A 22,507-nucleotide genomic window follows, 5' to 3' on the forward strand; every position below is an offset into this window, starting at 1 on the left:
GTCTGCCAAACTCTCGACACTCTCCTGCACTAACAACCTAAATGCAGGCCGGCCTGGTGCCGAGAACCCCGATTTACGAGATTCACAGGCCCTTGGCCCCATGCTCCCCCCATTTCCCCTGTCTCCGCAGACCACCGAGTCTACCCGCCGGAGCCATTGGATCGAAAGACGGCACCACCTCCGGTCCTCTTGGAAGTCAGGTACTTACTTACTCCGTAGACAATCTGCTCTATTTCGTAAAACGATGCCCAAATGGAAAATAGGGCAGGAAAAAAAGGACAGGAGGATCCGATACGAGGTCAAGAAACAAACCACAAATCCTAAACCCCACACCCGTTCGAAAATGCGATACCGAAGCCTTTGATGTGTAACTTAGTTGGATACCGCTATTATTCGGCCTCACTCCATTTCGGACTCTTGCACGACTCATCGCCATCTATCAATAGAAACATCGTTCCTTTGTTACAACCAACTAACCATCCATCAAAGAGAAAAAATTGTCACAAAAAAGCCACTCCTCTGCTGTACTCTGTTCTCCAGCCACAACCTCGCAATGTCTCGTGCTCTCAAATCATAAAGCCGCCGCTGACGGGCCAGGCGATTCGCTTCCCACAAATTTGGCTTTGCCCAGGCATCCAAACCCGTCCCGAGAAACTGGTTGCCCGGGGTTGCCCAGGGCAAACATAGCCCCCGTCTCACATCTCATCTGCATGGAAGCTGTCACGGAACGTTGACTTTGGGGGCTCGAGATTATCTCATCTGCTTGCGAACATTCCGAGGTAGCACGGCATTGCGCATCAAAGCCATCTAAACAATGCATCTTCCAAAGTAAGTACCTACTGCGTACCCATTCTTCAGCTCGGGATTGGAATGGGGACGTACGGGCACTAGTGCGAGGCTATCATGGAGTGGAATGTTTCAATCTTCGACTTTTTCGACCATGTTCTGGCCGCTGAAAGTCAAAAGATTGTCTTTCTTTTCATGGTATTATTACGGTAGGCGAGAGTCTAACATTGCCAAGTCCCCGTTCCAAATTCGCTTTTTGCATCCTATGCGCCCAAATACCTCGCGGTAGTCAACATGTCGCCATCGTAATACCTTTCAGCCTGTAGTGAGCCCAGTGAAAGTACAACCCATCTAAAAACAAATAATCGAAAAAGGAAAAAGAGCGTGATCATCAGCCCTCAAGCTATCACCAGCTTGTCCAAAGCAACACGCGCAATCTCAATAATCTTCAGGCAGTGCCGGTTCTCCTTGCTATCGTCCTTGCCCTGCGGAACCATCAGGTGATGATCTGAGTGCAGCATCGGATGGGGAAGCCCGGCCGCGACCATCTCATCGAGCTTATCGTGTCGGTTGTTCGACCGATCCTCCATCTGCTTGATGACGTCCTTCAAACCGAGGTGATGATAGGGTACCGTAGATCCCGCCCCATCTGACCTCTGAAAATCGTGTCCGTAAATGTCGATTTTCAGCAGGCCCCTGACGGATAGCCTCCAGCTGTCCGGATCCATCTCTCGGTTGTCAAACGTTTCTATCGCGCCGCAGTCGGTGTCCCGTCTGCTCAACTCGCCCCACAGCCCGCCGTACTCGGCGAAGCGGAACGTGATGTTCCTCTTCTCTTTCCTGGCCTGTGAGGCTTCGTTGTCGATGAGCTCGAGAATCTTGGCGTAGGCGTTGGCTGTGGACGGGAGGATGGCGCCCAGCATCATCATGTTTTGGAATGCCTGCATTGGAGGCGGCTTCGTTATGTCTGTGAGGCTGCAGGATGGGCAATGGATAACGTCGTGGGCCACCCTGGCGGCGGATCTGGCTATACCCATTGCAATCTTGACATCGTTTGGCAGTCTCGATAAGGCATCCAGGGAAAGGAAGATCTGAGATAGACAGGAACAAGTGGTGTTGCTGTATGCTTTAGGTGCCCCGTCCACCTCTTTGCTAGTCCCATCCTCATTTCTGGTGTTGCCAGATGTAGATGATTCTGGCGTGTTTGCGGTGGCAGTATGTGATGATGTCTCTGATGCCGTAGGAGGGGAGAGACTGGGAACCGTCTCGGGCACTTGCGCCGAGAGCAGTTCTGTAAGGCTTTTATTGATATCTTGAGGTAAACCCTCGTCAGCAGAGTCACTTTCGTCAAAGTTGATGCCACCTAACAGGTCAACACCCGCAACCCCAAACTGGAAGTCTCCGTTGGGGAACCGCGGCTCGGTGTATGCCATGGTCAAGCTCGACAGCTCGGGCGGCAGCGTCGAAGGCGGCAAGCCTTCCAAGGGGGAGAGGAGGTCAAGGTAGTTCATGCTAGAGTAGTCTTGGGTGAAGAAGGCCGAGAAGTCGGTGTCTAACGTCGGCTGCGTCATGAGTGGCATCTGCGTCTGCTGGTCTTGGTTCTCGGGCTTGTCGGGGGAGGATTGTCCTTCGGCCTCCTCGACGTGTCTACGCTTCCTTGGCCGGCCCATCTGCTTCTGAGCCGAGTAGACACACCTAAGGCCCTCCCGCCGACATCTCGAGCACCCTTCAGGTTCCTTGGTACAAGCCAGCTTTCGTGAGCCTTGTATGGGTTGTTAGCATCTATTCGATATAGACCTGAGACTCATACTTACGACACTCATCACACGCGCGATGCTTCACGACACCGGCCGCCGACTTGGACGGGCTACTACTCTGGGGCATGATTTGATATGACAAATGTGACAGGGGACTGGAGAGGCGTTGTCGTGGCTGCCTGACAATATCTGATGATTGAATTGTTCTGATTACTCAGAACTTCCCAGACTGCTGGGAGTGCGGCTTTCGGGAGGCTTATATGTAGGTGACGGAGAGTTCGTAAAAGTTGATGTGCTAATAGGGCCGATGACTCTGAATTGCAAGGTAGTGACAAGCCCAAAGGCACGACGATGAAGCCCTGGCTGCCTTAGCTCGTGGCTTGCTCTCCAGCTGAATCCCGGAGTGTTTTTTTTCCTCTTGCTCGAGGCTGCGGTATGCACGGGATGGAAGCATGCAGATGGTGACACCGACGGCCACGTTGGAAATGCAGACGTAGGTATTTGTGAGCGTGGTCCAGAGATCGGGATGAGAAAGACGGGGTGAGACACACGAGATGCGGTTGGGAAGCAAAAGGGCAAAGCTTCTCCCGGCCCACGGCGTAATTGTTGTAGGTGAGGAGCAAGCCACGCAGCACAGCTTACCCGCGTTAGCTCAAGCCCGCCCCCTAAGACCAACTCAGTCGGGGGTGGTTGCTGTACGGGATCCATTCGTAGGGCAAGGTACATCCGCCCAGTAAAAGTAGGTACACAGCAAAACGCTGCTTGGCCAGCCTCGTCACCAGTCACACCAAAGTCCTTTCTTTGAAGGATTCGGAGCGGCGTCAGCACCATGCCAACCTTGCATATGACGGAAGCCAAAGTTCAGCCATAAGTACTTTTGCTAGAAAGATAGCTTAGTTCACCGTTGAAGCTGTCTTCACTTCTCTGAGTTCATATCAGTGGTACCTCTCTAGCAACAACCGAGACCACCTATCGCTCGAGCAAAATCAAGGCTGAGCCACCTCTCAAGGTTCCCTATCCTGCTCACGCCAAGACACTTGTGGTGAATGAAAGTCTTCCTCAACTTGACAGAAAGACACCCTGAGATATGCTCTCCTCAGATTGGCATGCGAAAGAATTGGGCTTCAACGCCTTTCTCGTGTGTGCAGGATGAAATCCCCCGGTGCTTGAACTAGGTACCCTGAGGTGCCATTCGGGGGCGCTGTTATTGGCCAAGAGTGCGTAATTCGTAAAGATTTGAGTCATCGGCGTAAGTGCCTTAATGTGAGTACCATGGATGCGGACAGGGCACCAGCATCACGAGAATTCTCTCCCTTGAAGCCGTTTCGGAGCAGCCCGAAGCGTCTTACCCATCACTGGCATGGTTGGGCGGGCTGACGATGGAACATGAGAATACTCACACATAAGCCCTCCATCAGGCATGGTGAGATCTCTCCGTTGCGTCCACGATCCATCAGCGTGTGTAAGGAGACACTCGGCGTCGCTGCGCCTGCTTCAGCGCGCAGTAGGCGTCCAATTGTGCCAAGAAACCACCTCGTACCCGCTGCCAATGAGTCCAATGTTACGTTGTAGTGTCTCGAGCGCTGGAAGGTTGCGTGCGCTTAGCAAGACAATAGCTGAAGGACGCCCTGTAGGGCAGCCCATGCACTGCTGCATAGGAACTGCCCATCCACCTAACCTAAAGTAATAGCCGGAATGGCGCTAGGTATTTGAGTATGGTAGAGGCGTTCTGGACGGGCTGGCAGCCACTGTGGCGCATGTGCCATTCTCTCGGTGGGTAAATATGCATTCTTCTCGAAACTCTCTGCATGTGCGGTAGTCTAAGGCCCATGACGTTCAAATCGAAACGTTTAGACAACCAGTAAGATACTAGACTTAGTCTCCTTGCATTGCTGTGTTCCAACGGGATGTGCGTGGGTGAAATTGGCGGTGTTTGTTGTAGGGCAGATTTCGGGGCAGATTTTGGAGTCGCAGTTGGGGACGAACCGGAGCGATCCCTCCACTCTTCCGTCTCGCGTCTCGGTCGACCCCGCTAGGCGGTCTGGGAAACACTAGCACCGGCCGACGGCAGAAAAAAAAAATTCCCAGAAGGCGTCCGTCCAAACCGCCTGCGCTTGCATCGCGAACCGCAAGCTCCAAAAATAGCCCTTGACAACCTCTTTTGGCTGACAATTTTTTCCACCACCACAATGGGTGCACGACAAGCGTTAGGCAAGCGGAAGGAGCCGCAGGCGGATGTACCTGCCCCTGTTGACGACGAGTTTGGCGCAACGTTGGAAGGTGTCTTGTCCGGGAGCGAAGATGATTCCGACTACGAAGAAACTTCTGAGTCTGAAGGCGAAGACAACGGCCTGAACGGCGAGGAGTCAGAGGACGAGGAAGACGAAGAGGACATTCTGAGCGACGAAATTCCATCCGATGCCGACGACGAAGACATTGCCTCGAAACTCAAGTCAACAAACTTGGGCAAGGACGCTGGCGCTGTCGACAATGACGACGACAAGCCCAACTACCGGGTCGTTACTGGCGCCAACGGCGAAGAGCGCTACGAGTACGACGAGATCAATGCCGAGTACGACTCCGACGACAGTGACGCCCAGGAGCCCGTCAACACAATCGGCAACATCCCTCTCTCTTTCTACGACTCTTACCCTCACATCGGATACGACATCAATGGCAAGAAGATTATGCGCCCGGCCGCTGGCGAGGCATTGGATGCCCTGCTCGAGACCATTGAGCTCCCCAAGGGCTGGACTGGCTTGACGGACCCCCAGACCGGCAAGCCCCTCAACCTGAGCCAGGATGAGCTGGAGCTTTTGCGCCGCGTACAGATGAACGAGGTTCCCGAAGAAGGCTACGATCCCTACCCCGTGAGTATCCACAGACTATGTGCGACATGCCTTCGAAACTAACGATACCTAGGAAATGGTCCACTGGTTCACAGCACACGAGGAGAAGATGCCTCTTAGCGCGGCGCCCGAACCGAAACGCCGTTTCGTTCCCTCCAAGCACGAGGCGAAGCGCATTGCCAAGCTCGTCAAGGCCATCAAGGACGGACACATCTTGCCGTACAAGTCGGCGGAAGAGAAGGAGAAGGAGGAAGCTGAGAAGGAAGAAGTCTACTACGACGTCTGGGCGAATGAGGAGGAGCGCCCGCCGCACGTCATGGACATCCCGGCACCCAAGCTCCCGCCTCCGGGCTACGACCTCAGTTACAACCCTCCCCCCGAGTACCTCCCGACAGAAGCTGAGAGGGAAGAGTGGGAGAAGGCGGATCCCGAGGACAGAGAGAAGGAGTACATGCCCGCCAAGTTTGATTCGTTGCGCAAGGTCCCCGCCTACGGCGAGTTCGTCAAGGAGCGCTTTGAGCGCTGTCTGGATCTTTACCTCGCTCCTCGCGTGCGCAAGAACAGGCTCAACATCGATCCCGCGTCGCTTCTTCCCAAGCTGCCCCGTCCCGAGGAGCTCAGGCCTTTCCCCACATCCTGCCAGACTGTCTTCCGCGGCCACGAAGGTCGCGTGCGGTCTTCGGCCATCAGCCCCGACGGCGAGTGGCTTGCAAGCGGCGGTGACGATGGTACTGTGCGCTTGTGGCATCTCCGCACCGGTCGTCAGGAGTGGATGGCCAAGCTCAGTCTCGATGAGGCTGTGAACGCTGTCCGCTGGCGTCCCAACAAGGAGACCTTCATACTGGCCGCTGCTGCTGGTGAAGATCTCTTCTTTGCGGTTCCTCCCCGTGGTGCGGACGGCATCGACAAGGCCAGCCGTGACATTATCGACGCTGGTTTCGGTTACGCCACACAGAACCCTCAGCCCGCAGCTGCCGTCACCAAGGAACACCCGGGCAAGTGGGCCAGACCTGGCTCCAAGCTGGAGGCTGCCGGCGTCCTGCTCAAGGCCACCGTCAGGTCCGTCATCAAGGTGATCAACTGGCACAGACGCGGAGACTTCCTCAGCACCGTCTCCCCCAACGGCCAGCGCAGCGCAGTTGCTATTCACACCCTCTCGAAGCATCTGACTCAGATTCCCTTCCGCAAGCTGCCCGGTCTCGCCCAGACGGCGCAGTTCCACCCCTCGCGGCCGCTCTTCTTCGTCGCGACCCAGCGCATGATCCGCTGCTACGACCTTCAAAGACAGGAGCTCGTCAAGGTCATCCAACCCGGCGCCCGCTGGATCTCGTCCTTTGATGTGCATTCTGGTGGTGACAACATCGTGGTGGGATCCTACGACAGACGTCTCCTGTGGCACGATCTCGACCTATCCAACCGCCCGTACAAGACGATGCGCTTCCACTCGGAGGCCATCCGCGCCGTCAAGTACCACCGCAGCTTCCCCCTGTTCGCCGACGCCAGTGACGACGGCACGCTGCAAATCTTCCACGGCAAGGTCGTGACCGATCTCATGGAGAACCCGACCATTGTGCCGGTGAAGATGCTCAAGGGCCACAAGATTGTCAACAAGCTGGGTGTCCTGGACGTGGACTGGCATCCTACGGAGCCTTGGTGTGTGAGTGCCGGCGCTGACGGCACCTGTATCCTCTGGACCTGATGAGTGAGTGCATCCATGGTTGGGGGAGGATACTTGTAAGTTTTCACAAAAAGACAGCGAGGCGTTGGGAAGAACCAAAAAGAACCAAAAGAAGGATCCTTCAACAAAACTAGACAAGTTTGCTTTTCTTCAAAAATTTGTTCATGTTAGATAATTCGCCCCCGATTTACCTACAACGCAGGATGGTGTTATTAATGGATGTCGAATTTGTACAAACCATTTTCCCCGTTATCGTGATCTTTTCAACACTTGCTGTGAACCCGGAGAGACGAGACCAGTCCCATCATACACGTATCATGAAGAGACCCTTACAAAATGCAAGATGGGGTTCAGTCACTTGGCGACGGAAGACGATGCCGAAGGGACCGAAGGGGCCGAAAACCCCACGGCGCCAGCGCAGGGTGTTTGGCTGCAAGTTTAATTAGGCGTTGGCTCGTGCGTCTGCGCCGTCTCATTTCTCATTGACGGAAGTTCAGGTGCATTTCTCCTTCGCCGTTGGGGCCGCTCGCTCTCTTGTTGATGAAGAAGGGCACTTGGCGGAATATGCGATGGAGCAACGGGCTATTCGCAAATTGACTGATTCTTAGTGCTCTTTGCAGGCTATCTGCCAGTTCTTCCCGCTCCCTTCAATCTGAAACCTGCCATGCATCAAGAGGGCGTCACACCCGCGGGGGGGCAAGTCGGTCATCTTAATCCCCAGCCGTTATTGACCACCTCACACCTCTCACAATTCTCACTCCTCGTCCTCTAGCTCCTCTCTGTTCCAGTCCCCTGGCGAATCCGAACCCACGTCATGCACAGACACCATAACCGAAGGGTTGGCTGGAGATCGCGTATCGTATGGTGCCACGGTGCCAGGTGGTATAATAGTAGTAGAGTTGTAAGGTTATTGTAAAGCGGTGGAACGCCTGGCCCCGGTTCTCAACGTCCGGGAAGAGGCACGCACGCACACTTTTCTGTGTAGGGATACAAACACGGCATGAATAACAGTGGCCCAGAACCTGCAAGGCTCACAAAGGGCCAAGGTTTCTCTGCCGTCTCTTGCGTCGGATCGCCGCTGTCATCGAACCGAGAGGAGGTGATGGTTGGAGACGAGCTTGCATAACGACGTAGCTTGTATCCGTAGTATGAAGCCTTCAAGAACTTTTCGCCCCCTCATCCTTCCTGCTTCAAGAACGGTTGACGTCCCATCCTCTTGGGATTTGGACTGTTTACCTTTTCTGCCTCGCCCGTCTTCTCATCTTGTTCACCCACCCACCCCATCCCTGACAATCTACTCCAGGTGTGCGTGTGGCCCGTATGCTCATTTCCCTCGCGAGCACCCGATCCATCATCCCGCATCGAACGAAATAATCCTTTTTATCTCTCGAATTTTCAAGGGCCGCCCGTTTCCACTTTTTCCCGTACCTTTTTGTAAGAGAGATCCAGGAAACCCTGTTCCCGCTCTCTTGGATGCTTCAGGCGCGTGGGACTTTGAAATAATTCAACAAACTGCCTGCCCCGCGCAGGCGCAACGACGTTGCTAATCTTTTTCTGTCTCTGTTCTTTCTCGGTTCCTGGCTCTATTTTCCAGATCTTTCGCGATCTTCCTCTCCGCAGCGTTACATTCAGTCCTGTTCCATCGTCATGGTCTCCTCAACTTCGTACGCCGCGGCCGCGGTGCTGGCCCTATTTGCGGCCTCCGGAACGGCCCAGAACTTCACCATTGCCAACGGCCAGATCTTCACGCCTGGGCTGGTCATCTTGGACGCGCCTCAGCCGGGGACCCCGCTGGGCGGAGGTTAGTCACCCGCCAGACACCTTTTCTCAGATATTTCAGATGAAGTTTCGCAAACAACATGAACTTTGACTTTCATCGGGCCACAAATAGTTAATACTAATACTGGTTAAACTATAGATAACCTCCATGTTGCGATTGACGTCTCGACAAACGGCAAGATGCCGCTGCCGCCGTATGCTTCGGATAGTCCGACCAAGATCTTCAATGTGACCATGTTTTTGTCAAGCTACACTACCGGCCGCAACTTCACCATCTCTAACGGCACAGCGACGGCCAATAACGCCAGTTTGGGGGAGATTATGACTCAGGAGCCCGGCAGCACGGTGAAGCACGTAAATTGGATATGGCCGGATTGTCTCGTCGGCAATGGTCAGCCCAGCTCCAGTTCCAGCGATCGCGGCGCGTACAATGTAAGTCTGGTATTTCAAATAATCTTCATGTAATTCCAATATAGCTAGGACTAACACCAATTCCCCCCAAGATCTCCATCCGCCAAAACTTCCGCCTCAACGGCGAAGATCACTACACAATCTTTGACGTGCCCATCTCCGTCACGAACAGCATCGAGCAAAAGGACAGCCGGCCCTCATGCGACGCCCTCAACAACCCGCTCCTCACCCCCGAGCAACTCAACGCCACGGCCGCCAACTCGATCGGCGTGCTCTTCGCGCCGGGCGACTCCACCACGATTGAAGTTAAATCGGGAAGCGGCAGCGACGACGGACTCGGCGGGACGAAGCCTGAGGCGACGCCCGGTGACGGTCTCGGCGCGGGAGCGAGCTTGAGGTGGAGGGATGGGGCGTATTGGTTGTGTTTGGTGAGCATCGGCGCTGCGCTGATACTCTGATCGGAGGGAGAGGGAGGCTTTTTGCCAGTTTCGTTGTGGACGAGCTGGCTGGTTACACTTGTGCCCATTCATGATACCCCCAGACGCGGAAGCTGTATTAGTACATATTTCTTAATCGAATCCCTCCCCGACGGGAGTCATAGTTCTTGTCCGTCGGCCGTCGGGTAGTGCCGAAACCGATACCGATGGGTTGTATATATAACCTTAGCACCTTACCTTTGTGCACAGATATCTCAAACGGCCGAACATTTGATGTCTTCTAGAAGTTGGCAGAGGTGAAAAACGACGATGGAGGGAAGCCAATTGGAGATAAGGTTAATTCTCTCCAACGAAAGTACGGATACACAAAAGTCTTCTCGTGTCGTCGAACTCAAGGCAGAAACCAAAGACAGTTTAAGCAAACATCAACCGATCGCTAGCAACGGGTCTATTACGCAGTAGGAAACTCATTCCCGGGACCTTGGTGATTCCCCACTCCCACCGGGTCGGTGAGTACCCGGAGCTGAGCGTCCTAGCCATCCGGTGGCCCCATGCCGCACGCGCGACGAACTGCTTCCTGGAAAAGGCAATACGCACGTCAGGTTAGGCGACGAGCCGTTACAACACTTGCAACTTGCATGTGGCCAACCACCCGCGCTTGTAGTGCACACCTACGGTTTACCATTCGGCTCAGCCTTTTTCTTAGTAGGCACTTGGGAATTATGGCACGAGGAAATGTCGATCGCAAGCTCGCAACTCACGTTTCTCACCGGCCCTTGTCCTATCACAATACTCACTAGACGGGCTCTGCATGGCAAGCCCCCCAGACTTCCGCGCCGTTTCCACAACAGCCCCCAGGATCCCCCGCACTTTCTGGCCGCACTAGACCTCGGCTGCGCGTTGCATCTCCAATCTGGAAAAGGACGTCTGCACATGGTGTGGTTGTACGACTGAAATGCGGCAAGCATTGATGGGACGGGGAAGGCGGACGGGAACTTGGATGGTCGTAGCTTCCTTTCCCACCTCACTCCCGCCAAGCATCAAGTCGGGTTGGGAGCTATTCTGCCTCTGTCACCCGGTGCGCGACGGTTGACCCTGGCCACCTTTTTCTTACTTATGACTGTTGAAACCCCCCTCGTCATTGAAACACCCTTTAACTATGGAGGGTTCGCATACCAATTGTGCGGTGGTGTCATGTTGAGATTGTCTTTCTTTTGACAATCCCTCCTGTCTTGGAAATCTGGTACAACCCAAGCTCTAATTCGAGCTTCATTGCATCGCAGCTCAAGGTTGTTGGTTGACGAATACTCACTCAATTCGCCGGCGTTAGCAAAAGCCCATCTCAGAATTGTCTGTCGGCCTGTCCTCTGGATTCATTAACATCTTCTACAAACAAAAGCCTGATCCCCTAGGGCACATCATCAGCCTGTCAACACATACTCTCACATCCCATCGCGAAACGCAGTAACAAAACACAACCTTAACGATGCCTCTACACCAGGGCTTCCTCCCGCGTGAGGGCCTCACAGCCGACCCCATCTTCCGCCTCCTCGCCAGGACCGCCCTGAACCCGTCCGTACTCCTCCCGCTCCTGCTCCTCGCCCGCTACACCAAGAAGGGCGGTGACCTCGCCATCCTCCACCCCACGGCCTTTTCGCGCATCAAGTTCCTGGCGTACTGCGCCGTCACGCGCTGGGCGAGCAGCTGGCTCTCACGGCGCGCCCTGAACAACTGGGTGGACGACCGGTACGACTGGCGCAGGGAGATTGTCCTCGTCACGGGCGGTGCTGGTGGGATTGGTGGGCATGTTGCTCGGTTGTTGGCCGAGCAGGGTGCTACTGTCGTTGTGTTGGATATCCAGGATTTGACTTTCACTGCTGGTGAGTGATCCCTTTCCCTCAATGGAGAAATCTGTGGTGATGCTCGTTTTCTGTATGGTTCATCGTCTAACACCCGCCAACAGCTTCCAACGTGCACTATTTCAAGTGCGACATCACCTCGACTGAGAAACTTGCAGCCGTGGCCAACGATATTCGTGCAAAGGTCGGCCACCCGACAGTGCTCATCAACAATGCCGGCGTGGCGCGAGGCAAGACGGTCCTCGACTCGACGGAACGAGATATCCGCTTTACCTTCGACGTCAACACGCTTGCGCACTACTGGACAACCAAGGAATTCCTCCCGCACATGGCCAAGATGAACCACGGCATGATTGTGACGGTTGCGTCGTACGCAAGCTATCTCTGCGTCCCCAACATGGTAGGATGAACTCTCGGCGCTGATCTGATTTGTCAATACAACAAAGATGATTAACTCTCACCAGGTCGACTACGGCGCGTCCAAAGCCGCCGCCATGGCGTTCCACGAGGGCATCACGGCAGAGCTCACCACCCGGTACAACGCCCCGCGGGTGCGCACGGTACTGGTCAACCAGGGCTTCACAAAGACTCCATTGTTCACCGGCTACGAGCAGGGCGTGGAGTTCATAGTCCCGGCGCTGGAGCCCGAGACCGTCGCCGACGCCGTGGTCAGACAGGTGCTCGCGGGCGAGAGCGGCCACGTCGTCCTGCCCGCGTACGGCAACGTGCTGACGGCGCTGCGGGCGTTCCCGTACTGGTATCAGCACCGCATCCGGGGCGAGGCGCAGAAGCTGATGAAGAACTTTTCGGGCCGGCAGGTAGTTAAGGACGTTGAGGGGTTCTACGAGAAGAGGGACAAGAAGGCCGAAGAGGAGCAAGAGAGGCCGGAGGAGAGCACGGTCTTGGTTGCGGAACCCATTCCTGAGCCGAATGGCATTGAGTGAGAGGAATGACGAAAATGATCATTTCGCGGCAGGACGGATGAGATGGGCAGTACATATAAAGTTGACACACGTTGCTCTCGTCCCGCAAAGAAATGTAACTTTGTAACTACTTTAGTGAGATGGATGGTCCCGCCGCGGGTGCGTACATCCTTGCAGGGACATGGTGTCTTCCGTTACACGAGTCTACGGACGACATTTGCAGAGCCGCCAGCTGGTCGTGGGTTCCGAGCTAGAACTATGGACCACGACTTCGCCTATCGCGACTTGCACACTTCAATACAGGACTATCTTCGCTCGGATATGAATGAGCGATCTGTTGAGACGGTGTGTATTGTTGTTTGCTTACGTGAAGGTCCCGATTCTATCATCGGGTGATCGGGGTTTAGTGATACACCGAACCAAACAAGGATCGACTGCTTTCGGTCGCAAATTTGGAAAAGAATAACAGATATCGCCTTACGATGACTGCTCTTCCTCTTTACACTATGGATTACATGAATGAATGATGTCTCGGAACGCTTCCTATCGTTCAACAAAGCTGCAAGACAAACGAACACATTGCCTCTGCTCAGGACCAATAGCCCAGAGCGTTGTCATTGCGACTGACTGAGTCGTGCGTAATCACGAAATCACACCTTCAAGATGTCTTGCAGAGTTCGATCGCTCGCTCGCTCCGACAGGCCGCTTTAGCTGGTACCAATCAACCAACGTCCTTGTCTCTGGGCCTTGTCTTAGGTTGGGTAGAAGTGACAAGTGACCAACTGTCTCTGCGCGTTGTAGAAGCGAGCGAACGAGCGGCCCGAGGCCAAGTTCCAACGGGTGACCGTCCCCCAGGCATATCGCATGCCAATAGATAAAAACCAGATTCGGAAAGTGGGAAAATCTGCAGGATGGGAGAACTAGACTCCTTATCGAAATCATCCCCCGAGGCCTTCCCCGTCCATGGATCTCATTGCACCCCTGCTCATTCGTTCTTCAATGGGAGGTCCCACAAGTTGACTGGGCGGTTAACGGCTGCGCCGTACGGAAACATGAGTGGCATGTTCGAAATCTTGGGATTTTTCTCCGCCCTTTGACCGATCCGGCGTGCCCATCACAAAAAAAATCACCGAATACCAGCCCGACCCCTCTTTTTATCGTGGAGTTTGTGTGTCGCTTTCTCATCGCATGTTTGCTCTCTCTCTCTCGCGGGGATCCAGCAAACAAATCTCAAAAAAGCAAGGGTTGACACCAACCAAACATCTTCATTCTCGAGATCTGCCCCGGGGGTTTCCTTTTGGCAAACAAAGATGACGACTGAGAGGTATCCTGACGAGCTGATTGCGGGGGACGATACAGAAGATGAGAGCCAGTCAGAGGTTGGGAGTGTAAGCAATCGCGCGTCCACGCCGCCAACGTACATTACATGTACGGAGAAAAGATTGGCATCGCTGAATATCGCAAACAGATTGCCTCGTCCAGCACAAGTCTGCGCGAATCCGTCCTCGACTACCGCCTCGAGAACGGTAGGACATATCACCGTTACAAAGACGGCAGTGAGTTTTTTCTTTTGCTTGTTGTATTTACCTTTGATGAAACCCACCCCGCTTGGCATCGAGACACGGTCTGACAATGACACAGAATACACGAAACCCAACGATGAGCGGGAAATGGACAGACTTGGTAACTTCCTTTCTGATGCTGTTGTTCTTGACAGCTAGTTCCTCGGCTAACGACGGGAAATTCCAGAGCTGGAAAATGAGTTATGGCTGATTTCTCTCGACTTCGCTTCCGGCGTCGCCCCGCCTGCCCAGAAGGACTCAAAGTTCGTGTGTTCTCGTGCCCTGGACGTCGGTACCGGTACCGGCAGCTGGGCCATCGACTTTGCAGATGATCATCCGGAGTCAGAGGTAAGGAGAAAAGATCAAGAGTTGCACTTCGACGAATCTGCAAGAAAAGGCGACTGAATTGTGACCATCTGACGCTCTTGCTTCCAAGGTTATCGGATTCGACCTCTCACCGCCCCTGACTGATTAGTACGTTTAATATTTTCTCTATTCGTAGGCTCATTCTTTTTGTTTCAAGCCCAAAATGTGACATTTAAGCTCTTTGAGAGCAGAAAGACACTCGCATTCATCGGTTTACTGATTGTTTTCAGCGTGCCCCCAAACCTCAAATTCGAGATTGATGACCTCGAGGAAGACTGGACATGGTCCCGCCCTTTCAGCTACATCCACAGCAGAGTCATGACTGGCGCCGTCAACGACTGGGACGTATATCTCCGCAAGATTTACAAGTGAGTTGAGAAAAGCTGCTCATAGCAACCGAGGAAATCTAAATCATGCCAACAAAAAGTCGCAGCTAACACTCGTGAAAAAAAAGGAACCTCGAGCCAGGTGGCTGGGTCGAGCTGCAGGAGCTCGACATCTTCGTCACCTCGGACGACGGCACCCTCACGGAGAAGCACGCGCTCTCGCAATGGAGCAAGCTCCTCCACGGCGCCTCGGAGAAGCTCGGCCGCCCCTACATTGACCCCAAGTCCCTGGACCTCAAGGCCGCCGGCTTCGTCGACGTGTCCATCACCACCTTCAAGTGGCCCCTCAATGAGTGGCCCAAGGACCCCAAGTACAAGCAGCTCGGTCGGATCCAGCTCGAGAACGGCACGACTGGGATGGAGGCTTTCACGATGGCGGCTTTTACGCGCGCGTACGAGTGGTCGCCCGAGGAGGTCAACGTCTTCCTCGTCGATGTCCGGAATGATCTTAGGAATAAGGCTATCCATGCTTATATGCCAGCGTATGTCTTTATCACTCCTCTGTCAATGCACTGATATCCTAATACGTTATACAGGTACTGCATCATTGGTCGGAAACCGGAGAAGGGTGAGCTTGAGGTGAAGAAGGAGGAGAATCCTGCCTGAGATCCGTTGAAGGGGATTTGACCACTCGAGGTGTCCAATTTCTTCATCATATTCGCAATACAGCACGACAGTCAAAGGCAAAATCCTGTTGATGGTATTAGTGGACTGGCAATGAACAGCGAGGAAATCACGTCGGACCACTTTGCATGATTTTATAGCACATTCACAAAGACCTGGGGAGGCATCTTAGCAGCATGAGCATCATTCTTTCCTTCTTTAACGGCGCAGACTCATCTGCCTGTCAAATCACATAGCTACAGCTGAAGAAGAGACGCCCGTGACCATTGCAATATGTATAGTTGTTACGTGAGTTCGCCAAACATCCGCTCGGTTGAGGTCCACCTCTCTCATACTGTACCGCCATCACCGTCCAGTCTGTTTTATTGCACAAAGCTACGAAGCTATATACTCCGGAATTACGTGTCTCGTTCTCTTTGGTATTAACGTATTCCGGAGGATCGTCGATCCACGGTACCTTTACTCCAATGGCTTCCTTCCAACAATAGAATACCTATGAACAACGTTAGCAAACTCTCACTCAGAACCCCTATCCAAGAGCAGACAACAATAACCAAACGCTCCTCCGAGGAATGCACTCACACAAGCCCGTAGGCATGAATACTCTCATCCCTCATCTCGTTCCTGACACCAACCAAAAACGCATCGACGTCCTCCTTGGACCACCCAAACGCCCTCGTGAACGGCGCCATCGCAAACCCCTGGAGCCCAGCCACGATATTCTCCCCGCTCCACACTCCAAGCTCCTTCAACTTCCTCCCCTCCTCCGTGTCCGCGGCAGGCCATCCGTTGGTCGGCCACTTGAACACGCGGACCTCGACGTCCGCGAACCCAACCTCCGGATCACGCATCAGGTCGGCGAGCTTGGGGATCTCCTGGTAAGGACGGCCCAGCATCACCGAGGCGTCGTGTAGAAGCGCGCAGTACCGCGCCAGAGCCGAGGTCGTGGGATCGAGGGTGCCGTCGTCGCATGAGGGGCCTACGTCGACTTCTTGGAGTTCTAGGTAGCCTCCCGGTGTGAGGTTGCTGTTGCGAGAGTGTGAGAAGATCTGAACTTGCAGTCTAGAGTCTGTGTGTTTTACACAGCCCAGGAGGAGGGTTAGGGGCAGGACTCAACTCGTAACAATTCTTCAGGTACTCCTTCCAGTCTGCTATGCTAGAAGTCATGAGGCGGCTGTGTATGTAGTCAAACGGTTCGTCAAACACCCACTCCTCCTCAATATCGTCAACTTCAAAGTCAACGTTTGGCGGCAGGCTAGAAGGGGAAACGTGTCAGTAAGGCCCTATGCCGAGATGAACAATGGGGTTAGTTCCCAACTCACAAAGTAGGTTGATTAGGCGAAAGATCGATCCCAAGGACCTTTTCATTTCCCAACCTTTCATCAGCAAACGACTCCTCTGAACTGTCTGAAAAGGGTGTCAAACACCAGGAAAAACTTACTTCGGCTTCGGGATGCTCATCGCCAAAGTCAATAGCCCATATCCCCGTCCCCGTTCCAACGTCGAGGACCCTGCCAAGGACTTCGGCCCCCTTCTGGCACGGCGGCGCGAGACCGAGCCTGTTATCAAACGTGAGGAGGAAGACGTTATGTTGGAGGTCTGGCGATTCAGCTTCCCGTCAGTACCTGGATACATGGAGACAACCGTAGGGTTGCCGCTTCGAACCTAAGAGGAAACTGCCGAGCAGAAGTGCTGTGCCTGTGTCTTGCAGCAGCAGCGGCAATAGCAGCACCAACCAAATGTCGACGGGAGAAGGGAACAACAAGACTCACCTAACCTCTCCTGCTCAGCCTGGTCGTTTGGAAGGGTATATTCTGCAGAAAAGGCCGGTCAGAAACAACACCAACGCCATCCATAACCCGAGCCGGACCACTGCGGTCTCCCACTTACTGCCGTCCTTGTACCGATGATACGTCCTCCCGTTCTCCATACGATACTCCAGTATGGATTCACTCAGACTCAGCCCAGATGAAGACAAGCCCTTCAGCAGAGGAAAGCAATGACACGGTCAGTTGAGTATTTCTTAAAGAAAGATACAGAAGAGACAATGAAGTCAAGAGGCAGGGGTAGACGGGGGGCGATAAGGCTGAAGGGAGTGAGGTTCTCAACAGACGAAAGGCAGAAGACTCACAGGGACGTCCTCAGAATGCCCATGTTCGCAAGAGGCGTGACCACATCCCTCTTCCTCGTCCTGACCATCGCCGTCGTCATCGTGAGAATGCTGCTGCTGCTGCTGCCGCCCCCTCGAAGGCTGACCAAAATCACGGTCCGGATCAATCCCATAATCTGCCATGTATTTCGCTTTCAAGCTCAGAAACAGTTGATCATGCTTGGCCTGATCGATCTCTCCTACACCACGCTCTGAAGAGTGTGACATCTGCAGGGGGTTAAAGGAAAAGGCTGGCAGAGCAGAACTTTAGAAGCAGCGTCGGCAGCCTCGAGTTGTCGTCGTCGTTATTATTCTCAAAATAGTAAGGGACCGAAAACACTTTCGATCAAAGTACAGAACAGCGCCCAGACTCAATACACCAAAGAAGAAAAAAGAGCGAAAGGAATCGTGTCACGAATTCCAACCAACTCCTCTCTCTCTCTTTCTCTCTCCCCCCATACCCGCATCCTTCAAAAGCCCGTCTGGCCCCCCAAAAATGGCCAACCGAACCGAACCCCTCCTCGTCCCAGGGCCCAGGCATCTTACCCCCCCAGGCAAACACACCAGGGCAAACATTTACGAGCACACCGAACTAGGCAGGGGGGGACAAGTTGGAGTTGGAGTTGGAGCAAGAAGGAACCAACAGCATATGCACGTCTGCAAATTGCAGCTTTCGAATTGGGAATGTGAAGCGGCGTTTTCTGCAGAGGGCCCGCTAATCTTTTTCCACTCTGGCCGCGCTACGGAATGACACGACCGGGGAGGTAGACGAGCCGAGGGGGTTGTATGCAGGCCGGGCCGGCCCCCGGGTTAGTGGGCGAAGGAAAGTCAACTCTCTAAGCACTGGGTTGGTGGACAAGCGCTTGAGCGCAGAATAAGCGCTTCAATGACTATTTAAACCGAGCTTGCTTCATCGATGGAATGGTTGGATCATGGTCGCCTACCGGACTCATGAGTACTGGTAGCTGTCGTTGACGAAGCGTACACATAGATTGAGGCAAGCAGGCGGATCTAGGCAATCCACCTCACTTCCATGACCATTACATAGCACTTCATCAATCTTTGTATCGGGAAGTTTTTGGTATTCATCCACCATGCCATCAGCGAAAAGCCCGATTGAAAGGCTTCCAGCCAGGCACAACTACCTCAAGCCAGCTGGATCAGTGCTATTCACCTAACACCCAACTTCGTCCCCTCGGCCGCTCACTCCCCTGTCATCTTCAACACTGCGACTTCCACGCAGAGTAATCTCTTCCACACACAGCCCCAAACTCTAAATCATCCGAAACTGGATGACATGGCATCAAAGTACGTCGCCAGCCTGCGGCTCGTCCATCGCCAAGTAAGAAGAACCTTGCCATGTGGTTGGCCATTTCCACTCGAAGAAGATGCAAAAGAAAGGGCCAAACAGAGAATCTGAGAATGCCGCGCCGATAATGCGACGCCTTGTAAACATGAAAAATGAGAAAATCCGACAATTGAAAATCCAATCAAACAGAATCTTTGACCGTGGTCATTATACAGCTCCGATTTGCTCCTCGGTCATGAGTTGAAAAAACAGTGGCTCTTTGTATGCCCGAAACTCCAAGTAGCCCCCGAAAACCCGCATCTCTCTTTTTTGGGTGTTTCCAAACAAACGTCCAGTAGTTTTGAATGCAAGAGGCAAGGATTAACCATCCAAGGCACACCTTTATCGGAAACTCAAAGTAACGCCGCCTCGAATGAACTTCTGACTGCATTAGTCTTTAAATAGAAGTCGCCCCCAGTGCAGGGAGCTGTTGGTGCTTTTGGGCAGGTGTGCATATGCTCTTTGCCTTCTGTCGTTATTGTTGTCATTTCGCTCAGACGCCACTCCAGCCATCCTTTGTTGGCTGGTACGCCTTGTATCCTGGGTAGGTGCCGCCGCTGCTTTGCGGAGGTCGCTGTTCGTCGTCGTCCTCGATATGTTGGTTGCCACCGCTCGGGCCGCGGTTATAGTTGTATTGTTGCGGACGACTGTAGCCAGAGCTGAAGTCAAAACCGCCAGAATCATGCAGGTCCGGAGATGCCATGCTTTGGTCGCCAGTGTAGCTGCGCTGAGGAGCAAGAGGGCGAGTCGACTCTGAAGAGGGTTGACGCGAGTTTGCTCCGTACTGGGGACGACCGTAGTTCTCATTGAGGAACTGGCCTTGCTGATTCTTCTGGTCAAAGCCGTAGTCGTTTTGAGGCGCGGGGGATCGCCGGTAGTCGCTGGGAGGGGGTGGAGGGCCGCGGTAACCGCCGGCTTGAGGACCAGGAGAGCGGCGATATCCAGCCGGAGCGGGGCTGGGTCCATCGCGAGGTGGTGCTGTGAAGCTTCGGGGTATCGGTGCCGGGCTGGGGCCGTTCCGGGGAGGACGGCCCATGCCATAGCCTCCCTGCTCGTAGCTGTTGCCGAAGCCCTGATCGAATTCTTGCTGAGGACGGGGGTACGTCTGACCTCTCTGGGGCCCGTAGCCATTGTTGTTGAACTCTTGGTGAGGTGTACCCCTACCTTGCATCGCCATGCCTCCGGCAGCCATGGCCCCATTTCCATATCCTTGGTCTACGCCGAAAGAAGACGCTGACTGTCCGTACGCTCCATCACTGTAGCCATTACCTGCCATTTCGTAGGGACCCGCAGGCTGATTGGCGTTGGTGAAGTAACCGCTGGGACCGGCCTGAGGATTTTGGCCATAAGGGCTCCTATCACCCGGCATGGGGCTGTTCGGATGGGACATGGCGTTGGGTGCCATGAGAGGCATGTTCTGTCCGTTCGGGTTCGGTGATACAGCCGGTTTGTTCATCTGTTCGAGCTCCACCTCCTCCTCAAGTGCCACCTTCTTCGAGCCTGCACCCTCCCAACTAGGCATCGCGGGAAGTGAATCGGCGTCTGCCGGATTGGCACCTGATTTGCTAACTTCGAATTCAGCATACTGGGGCGGCGCTGCGGCTCCGGAAGCCACGGGTGCTGTTGAATTCGCCTGGTGTGCAGGCGCGGTGCTGGCATTGTTGTAAAAGGGAGCCATGGGCGCCTGGGATTTATATCCCTGATTGTTCGGTCCATACGAATTGTCGTCGAGGTGCTTGTGAGGTGTCCCCTTGGGGGTGTCGCAGCAACCGCAGCAGTTACCACAGCACTTCAAACAGTAGCAACACTGACAGCAGCACGACAGACCGCAGCAAGCGCACCGGATGATACACCATACGATAGAGAAAATGATCAGACCTCCGAAGATCATGATTCCAATGACGGGCCACCTGGGCAAGTTAGTGTGTCGGAATTGAAGTGAGGCCATGACCATAACCTACTTGCAAAAATTAACGGACATGCAATTGTCCCAACTAGACAGCGCCGTCTTCACATCGTTGATCGAGTTTCCGGCGCTCTGTACTGTGTCTGTAATTCCGCGGCTCTGAATGTCCGCGGCCATGCTCGACACCATTGATTCCCACACTCCTCCTCGGAGACTCCTCGCCATGGCGACATCGATCGAAGGCATTTTGAATGATTTTGTTTCGCTTTTCCTCCAACAAAGAACGTGATTCTCGGCGGATTACCCACAAAATTTGGGTACGTCGAGCTTGGTTGGTCGAGGGTGATTGATTTGCGGAATTAGAAGCGGACTATAGCTCCATCATCTCATGGGCTCGATGTTTCGTCGTTTGATCGGCTTGAACGGTGATCGGCAGACCGTTGGGGGATAAGGCGAACCGCTTCGTGGTACAAGAGAACGTCGTCGTCGTGCAGGTGTAACGGGCGGCCGGAATCGCGCAAAACGATCTCACTTGAAGCCAAGATGGCAAAGGAAAGCAAGTGGTAGGCGTGAACAAAAAAAGGTCGAGCCTCGAGAGCCTCAGAGGATAAGAACCGAAATGAGTAGTGCCGCTGTACTGCCGGTAAATGAATGCAAGTCTTCTTCTGTCGTCACTGCCTATGGGAGGGCAAAGCGTTCGCCCCCTTGCGTGGGTGGGCTTGTGAACGGGTGGTAGGGGACGTTGTAGCGAATGGTAGCGACAAACGAGCAAAAAGCCCAGAGGCTTTCGTCTCAAAATGGCACTGAAACTGGGCGGTGCAAGTCAGCAAGCCCGGCAAGGTCCAACAGGATGACCCCGAAAAATAGGCGATCCGTGGCCAACAGATTGGGTGTCTTGGTCTTATTGCTTGGTGACGCTGCTGAGTGCGAGTATTGAGAAAAGGGGTGGGTCGCAATTCGTGTCCAAGCTGTCGAGAGACACGGTTATCCCAGGTAGAATGGAGGCTGTAGCTGAGGGGTGGTCGTTTTCGTGAGACGTGTTGAGGATAAATAAATCCCAGAGTGGCGGCGAGAGAGGCGGAGTACCGGTATTCGTATGGCTTGCTTAAGGAATGACTTTTGAGCTGGAATTCTGCTCTTCTGCTTCGCGAAGAGAAGGAACGAAAAAAGGTAAAATGAGAGACACGAGGAGGACCGTCAAACAGCCTCGGGAATGGCCAAGGAGATGAGACGGAACGAAAAAGGAGCGAAACGGCACAGGACGCAGTCTGCCGGGTTGTCGGAGGAATATGCACCTCGGGAGGTTGTCAAGAAAAAGAGTGACAAGAGGCCGCCGTAGATGAGATGAAGAAGACTTGAGGTTATGTTTCCCTTGACCAAAAGGTCAGAAGAGCAGCAAAACGAGAGGAGGATTTGCAACGAGGTGTGGGAAAAGGAAGAAGGAACGGGAAAAGATTGGCGTGACGCACACAGAGTTACTTTGCCGGGAAAGCCACGAGGGGGACGATCAAAAGTGGCAGTCGGGCAGTCCAGGTGGTCACTGGTAGTGGGATCAAGGAGCAGCGGTAGAAACATCAGCACCTTTCCATTCTCCCTGTTTGACAGACTGAGCTGAGGGACCTAAGAGAGAGCGAGCGCGACGGGACGCCGCGACCTGAGCACAGGGAGATTTCCAGAGGGAAATTTG

General features: G+C 53.9%; 7 protein-coding genes across 7 annotated transcripts; 4 read left to right on the forward strand and 3 right to left on the reverse strand.

Annotated features, from left to right (window-relative positions):
* Positions 1-908: 908 nt before the first annotated feature.
* Positions 909-3,095, reverse strand: HER10_EVM0007292 (uncharacterized protein). Its single transcript, XM_035476851.1, has 2 exons — positions 2,601-3,095; positions 909-2,548 (listed from the first exon to the last, which is right to left on the reverse strand). The coding sequence occupies exons 1-2, from the start codon at positions 2,668-2,670 to the stop codon at positions 1,185-1,187; spliced, it is 1,434 nt and encodes a 477-aa protein (XP_035335079.1). The 5' UTR covers positions 2,671-3,095; the 3' UTR covers positions 909-1,184.
* A 1,595-nt stretch (positions 3,096-4,690) lies between these two features.
* On the forward strand, positions 4,691-7,091 carry HER10_EVM0001087 (BOP1NT domain-containing protein; the record flags this gene model as incomplete). The annotated part of the gene is made up of 4 exons (XM_035470847.1): positions 4,691-5,413; positions 5,466-6,455; positions 6,522-6,731; positions 6,822-7,091. Exons 1-4 carry the CDS (start codon positions 4,733-4,735, stop codon positions 7,089-7,091), a joined length of 2,151 nt encoding a protein of 716 aa, XP_035334620.1. The 5' UTR covers positions 4,691-4,732.
* A 1,626-nt stretch (positions 7,092-8,717) lies between these two features.
* Positions 8,718-9,920, forward strand: HER10_EVM0004418 (uncharacterized protein; the record flags this gene model as incomplete). The annotated part of the gene is made up of 4 exons (XM_035474066.1): positions 8,718-8,871; positions 8,989-9,281; positions 9,353-9,672; positions 9,887-9,920. 4 exons carry the CDS (start codon positions 8,718-8,720, stop codon positions 9,918-9,920), a joined length of 801 nt encoding a protein of 266 aa, XP_035334871.1.
* A 1,263-nt stretch (positions 9,921-11,183) lies between these two features.
* On the forward strand, positions 11,184-12,500 carry HER10_EVM0004210 (short-chain dehydrogenase; the record flags this gene model as incomplete). The annotated part of the gene is made up of 3 exons (XM_035473862.1): positions 11,184-11,577; positions 11,661-11,956; positions 12,021-12,500. 3 exons carry the CDS (start codon positions 11,184-11,186, stop codon positions 12,498-12,500), a joined length of 1,170 nt encoding a protein of 389 aa, XP_035334858.1.
* Positions 12,501-13,463: 963 nt separating this feature from the next.
* On the forward strand, positions 13,464-15,684 carry HER10_EVM0013328 (methyltransferase domain-containing protein). The gene is made up of 8 exons (XM_035482690.1): positions 13,464-13,867; positions 13,948-14,035; positions 14,121-14,162; positions 14,229-14,389; positions 14,478-14,515; positions 14,638-14,775; positions 14,862-15,275; positions 15,330-15,684. The coding sequence occupies exons 1-8, from the start codon at positions 13,790-13,792 to the stop codon at positions 15,397-15,399; spliced, it is 1,029 nt and encodes a 342-aa protein (XP_035335525.1). The 5' UTR covers positions 13,464-13,789; the 3' UTR covers positions 15,400-15,684.
* A 311-nt stretch (positions 15,685-15,995) lies between these two features.
* HER10_EVM0006797 (uncharacterized protein) lies at positions 15,996-17,972 on the reverse strand (the record flags this gene model as incomplete). The annotated part of the gene is made up of 7 exons (XM_035476373.1): positions 17,549-17,972; positions 17,308-17,398; positions 17,190-17,231; positions 16,859-17,016; positions 16,740-16,777; positions 16,535-16,672; positions 15,996-16,443 (listed from the first exon to the last, which is right to left on the reverse strand). Exons 1-7 carry the CDS (start codon positions 17,792-17,794, stop codon positions 15,996-15,998), a joined length of 1,161 nt encoding a protein of 386 aa, XP_035335041.1. The 5' UTR covers positions 17,795-17,972.
* A 785-nt stretch (positions 17,973-18,757) lies between these two features.
* Positions 18,758-22,283, reverse strand: HER10_EVM0005141 (uncharacterized protein). Its single transcript, XM_035474765.1, has 2 exons — positions 20,876-22,283; positions 18,758-20,824 (listed from the first exon to the last, which is right to left on the reverse strand). The coding sequence occupies exons 1-2, from the start codon at positions 21,064-21,066 to the stop codon at positions 19,408-19,410; spliced, it is 1,608 nt and encodes a 535-aa protein (XP_035334925.1). The 5' UTR covers positions 21,067-22,283; the 3' UTR covers positions 18,758-19,407.
* Positions 22,284-22,507: the final 224 nt, after the last annotated feature.

This window comes from Colletotrichum scovillei (genome assembly GCF_011075155.1).
Source record: "Colletotrichum scovillei strain TJNH1 chromosome Unknown Contig00004, whole genome shotgun sequence".
Classification (NCBI taxonomy): Eukaryota; Fungi; Ascomycota; class Sordariomycetes; order Glomerellales; family Glomerellaceae; genus Colletotrichum; species Colletotrichum scovillei.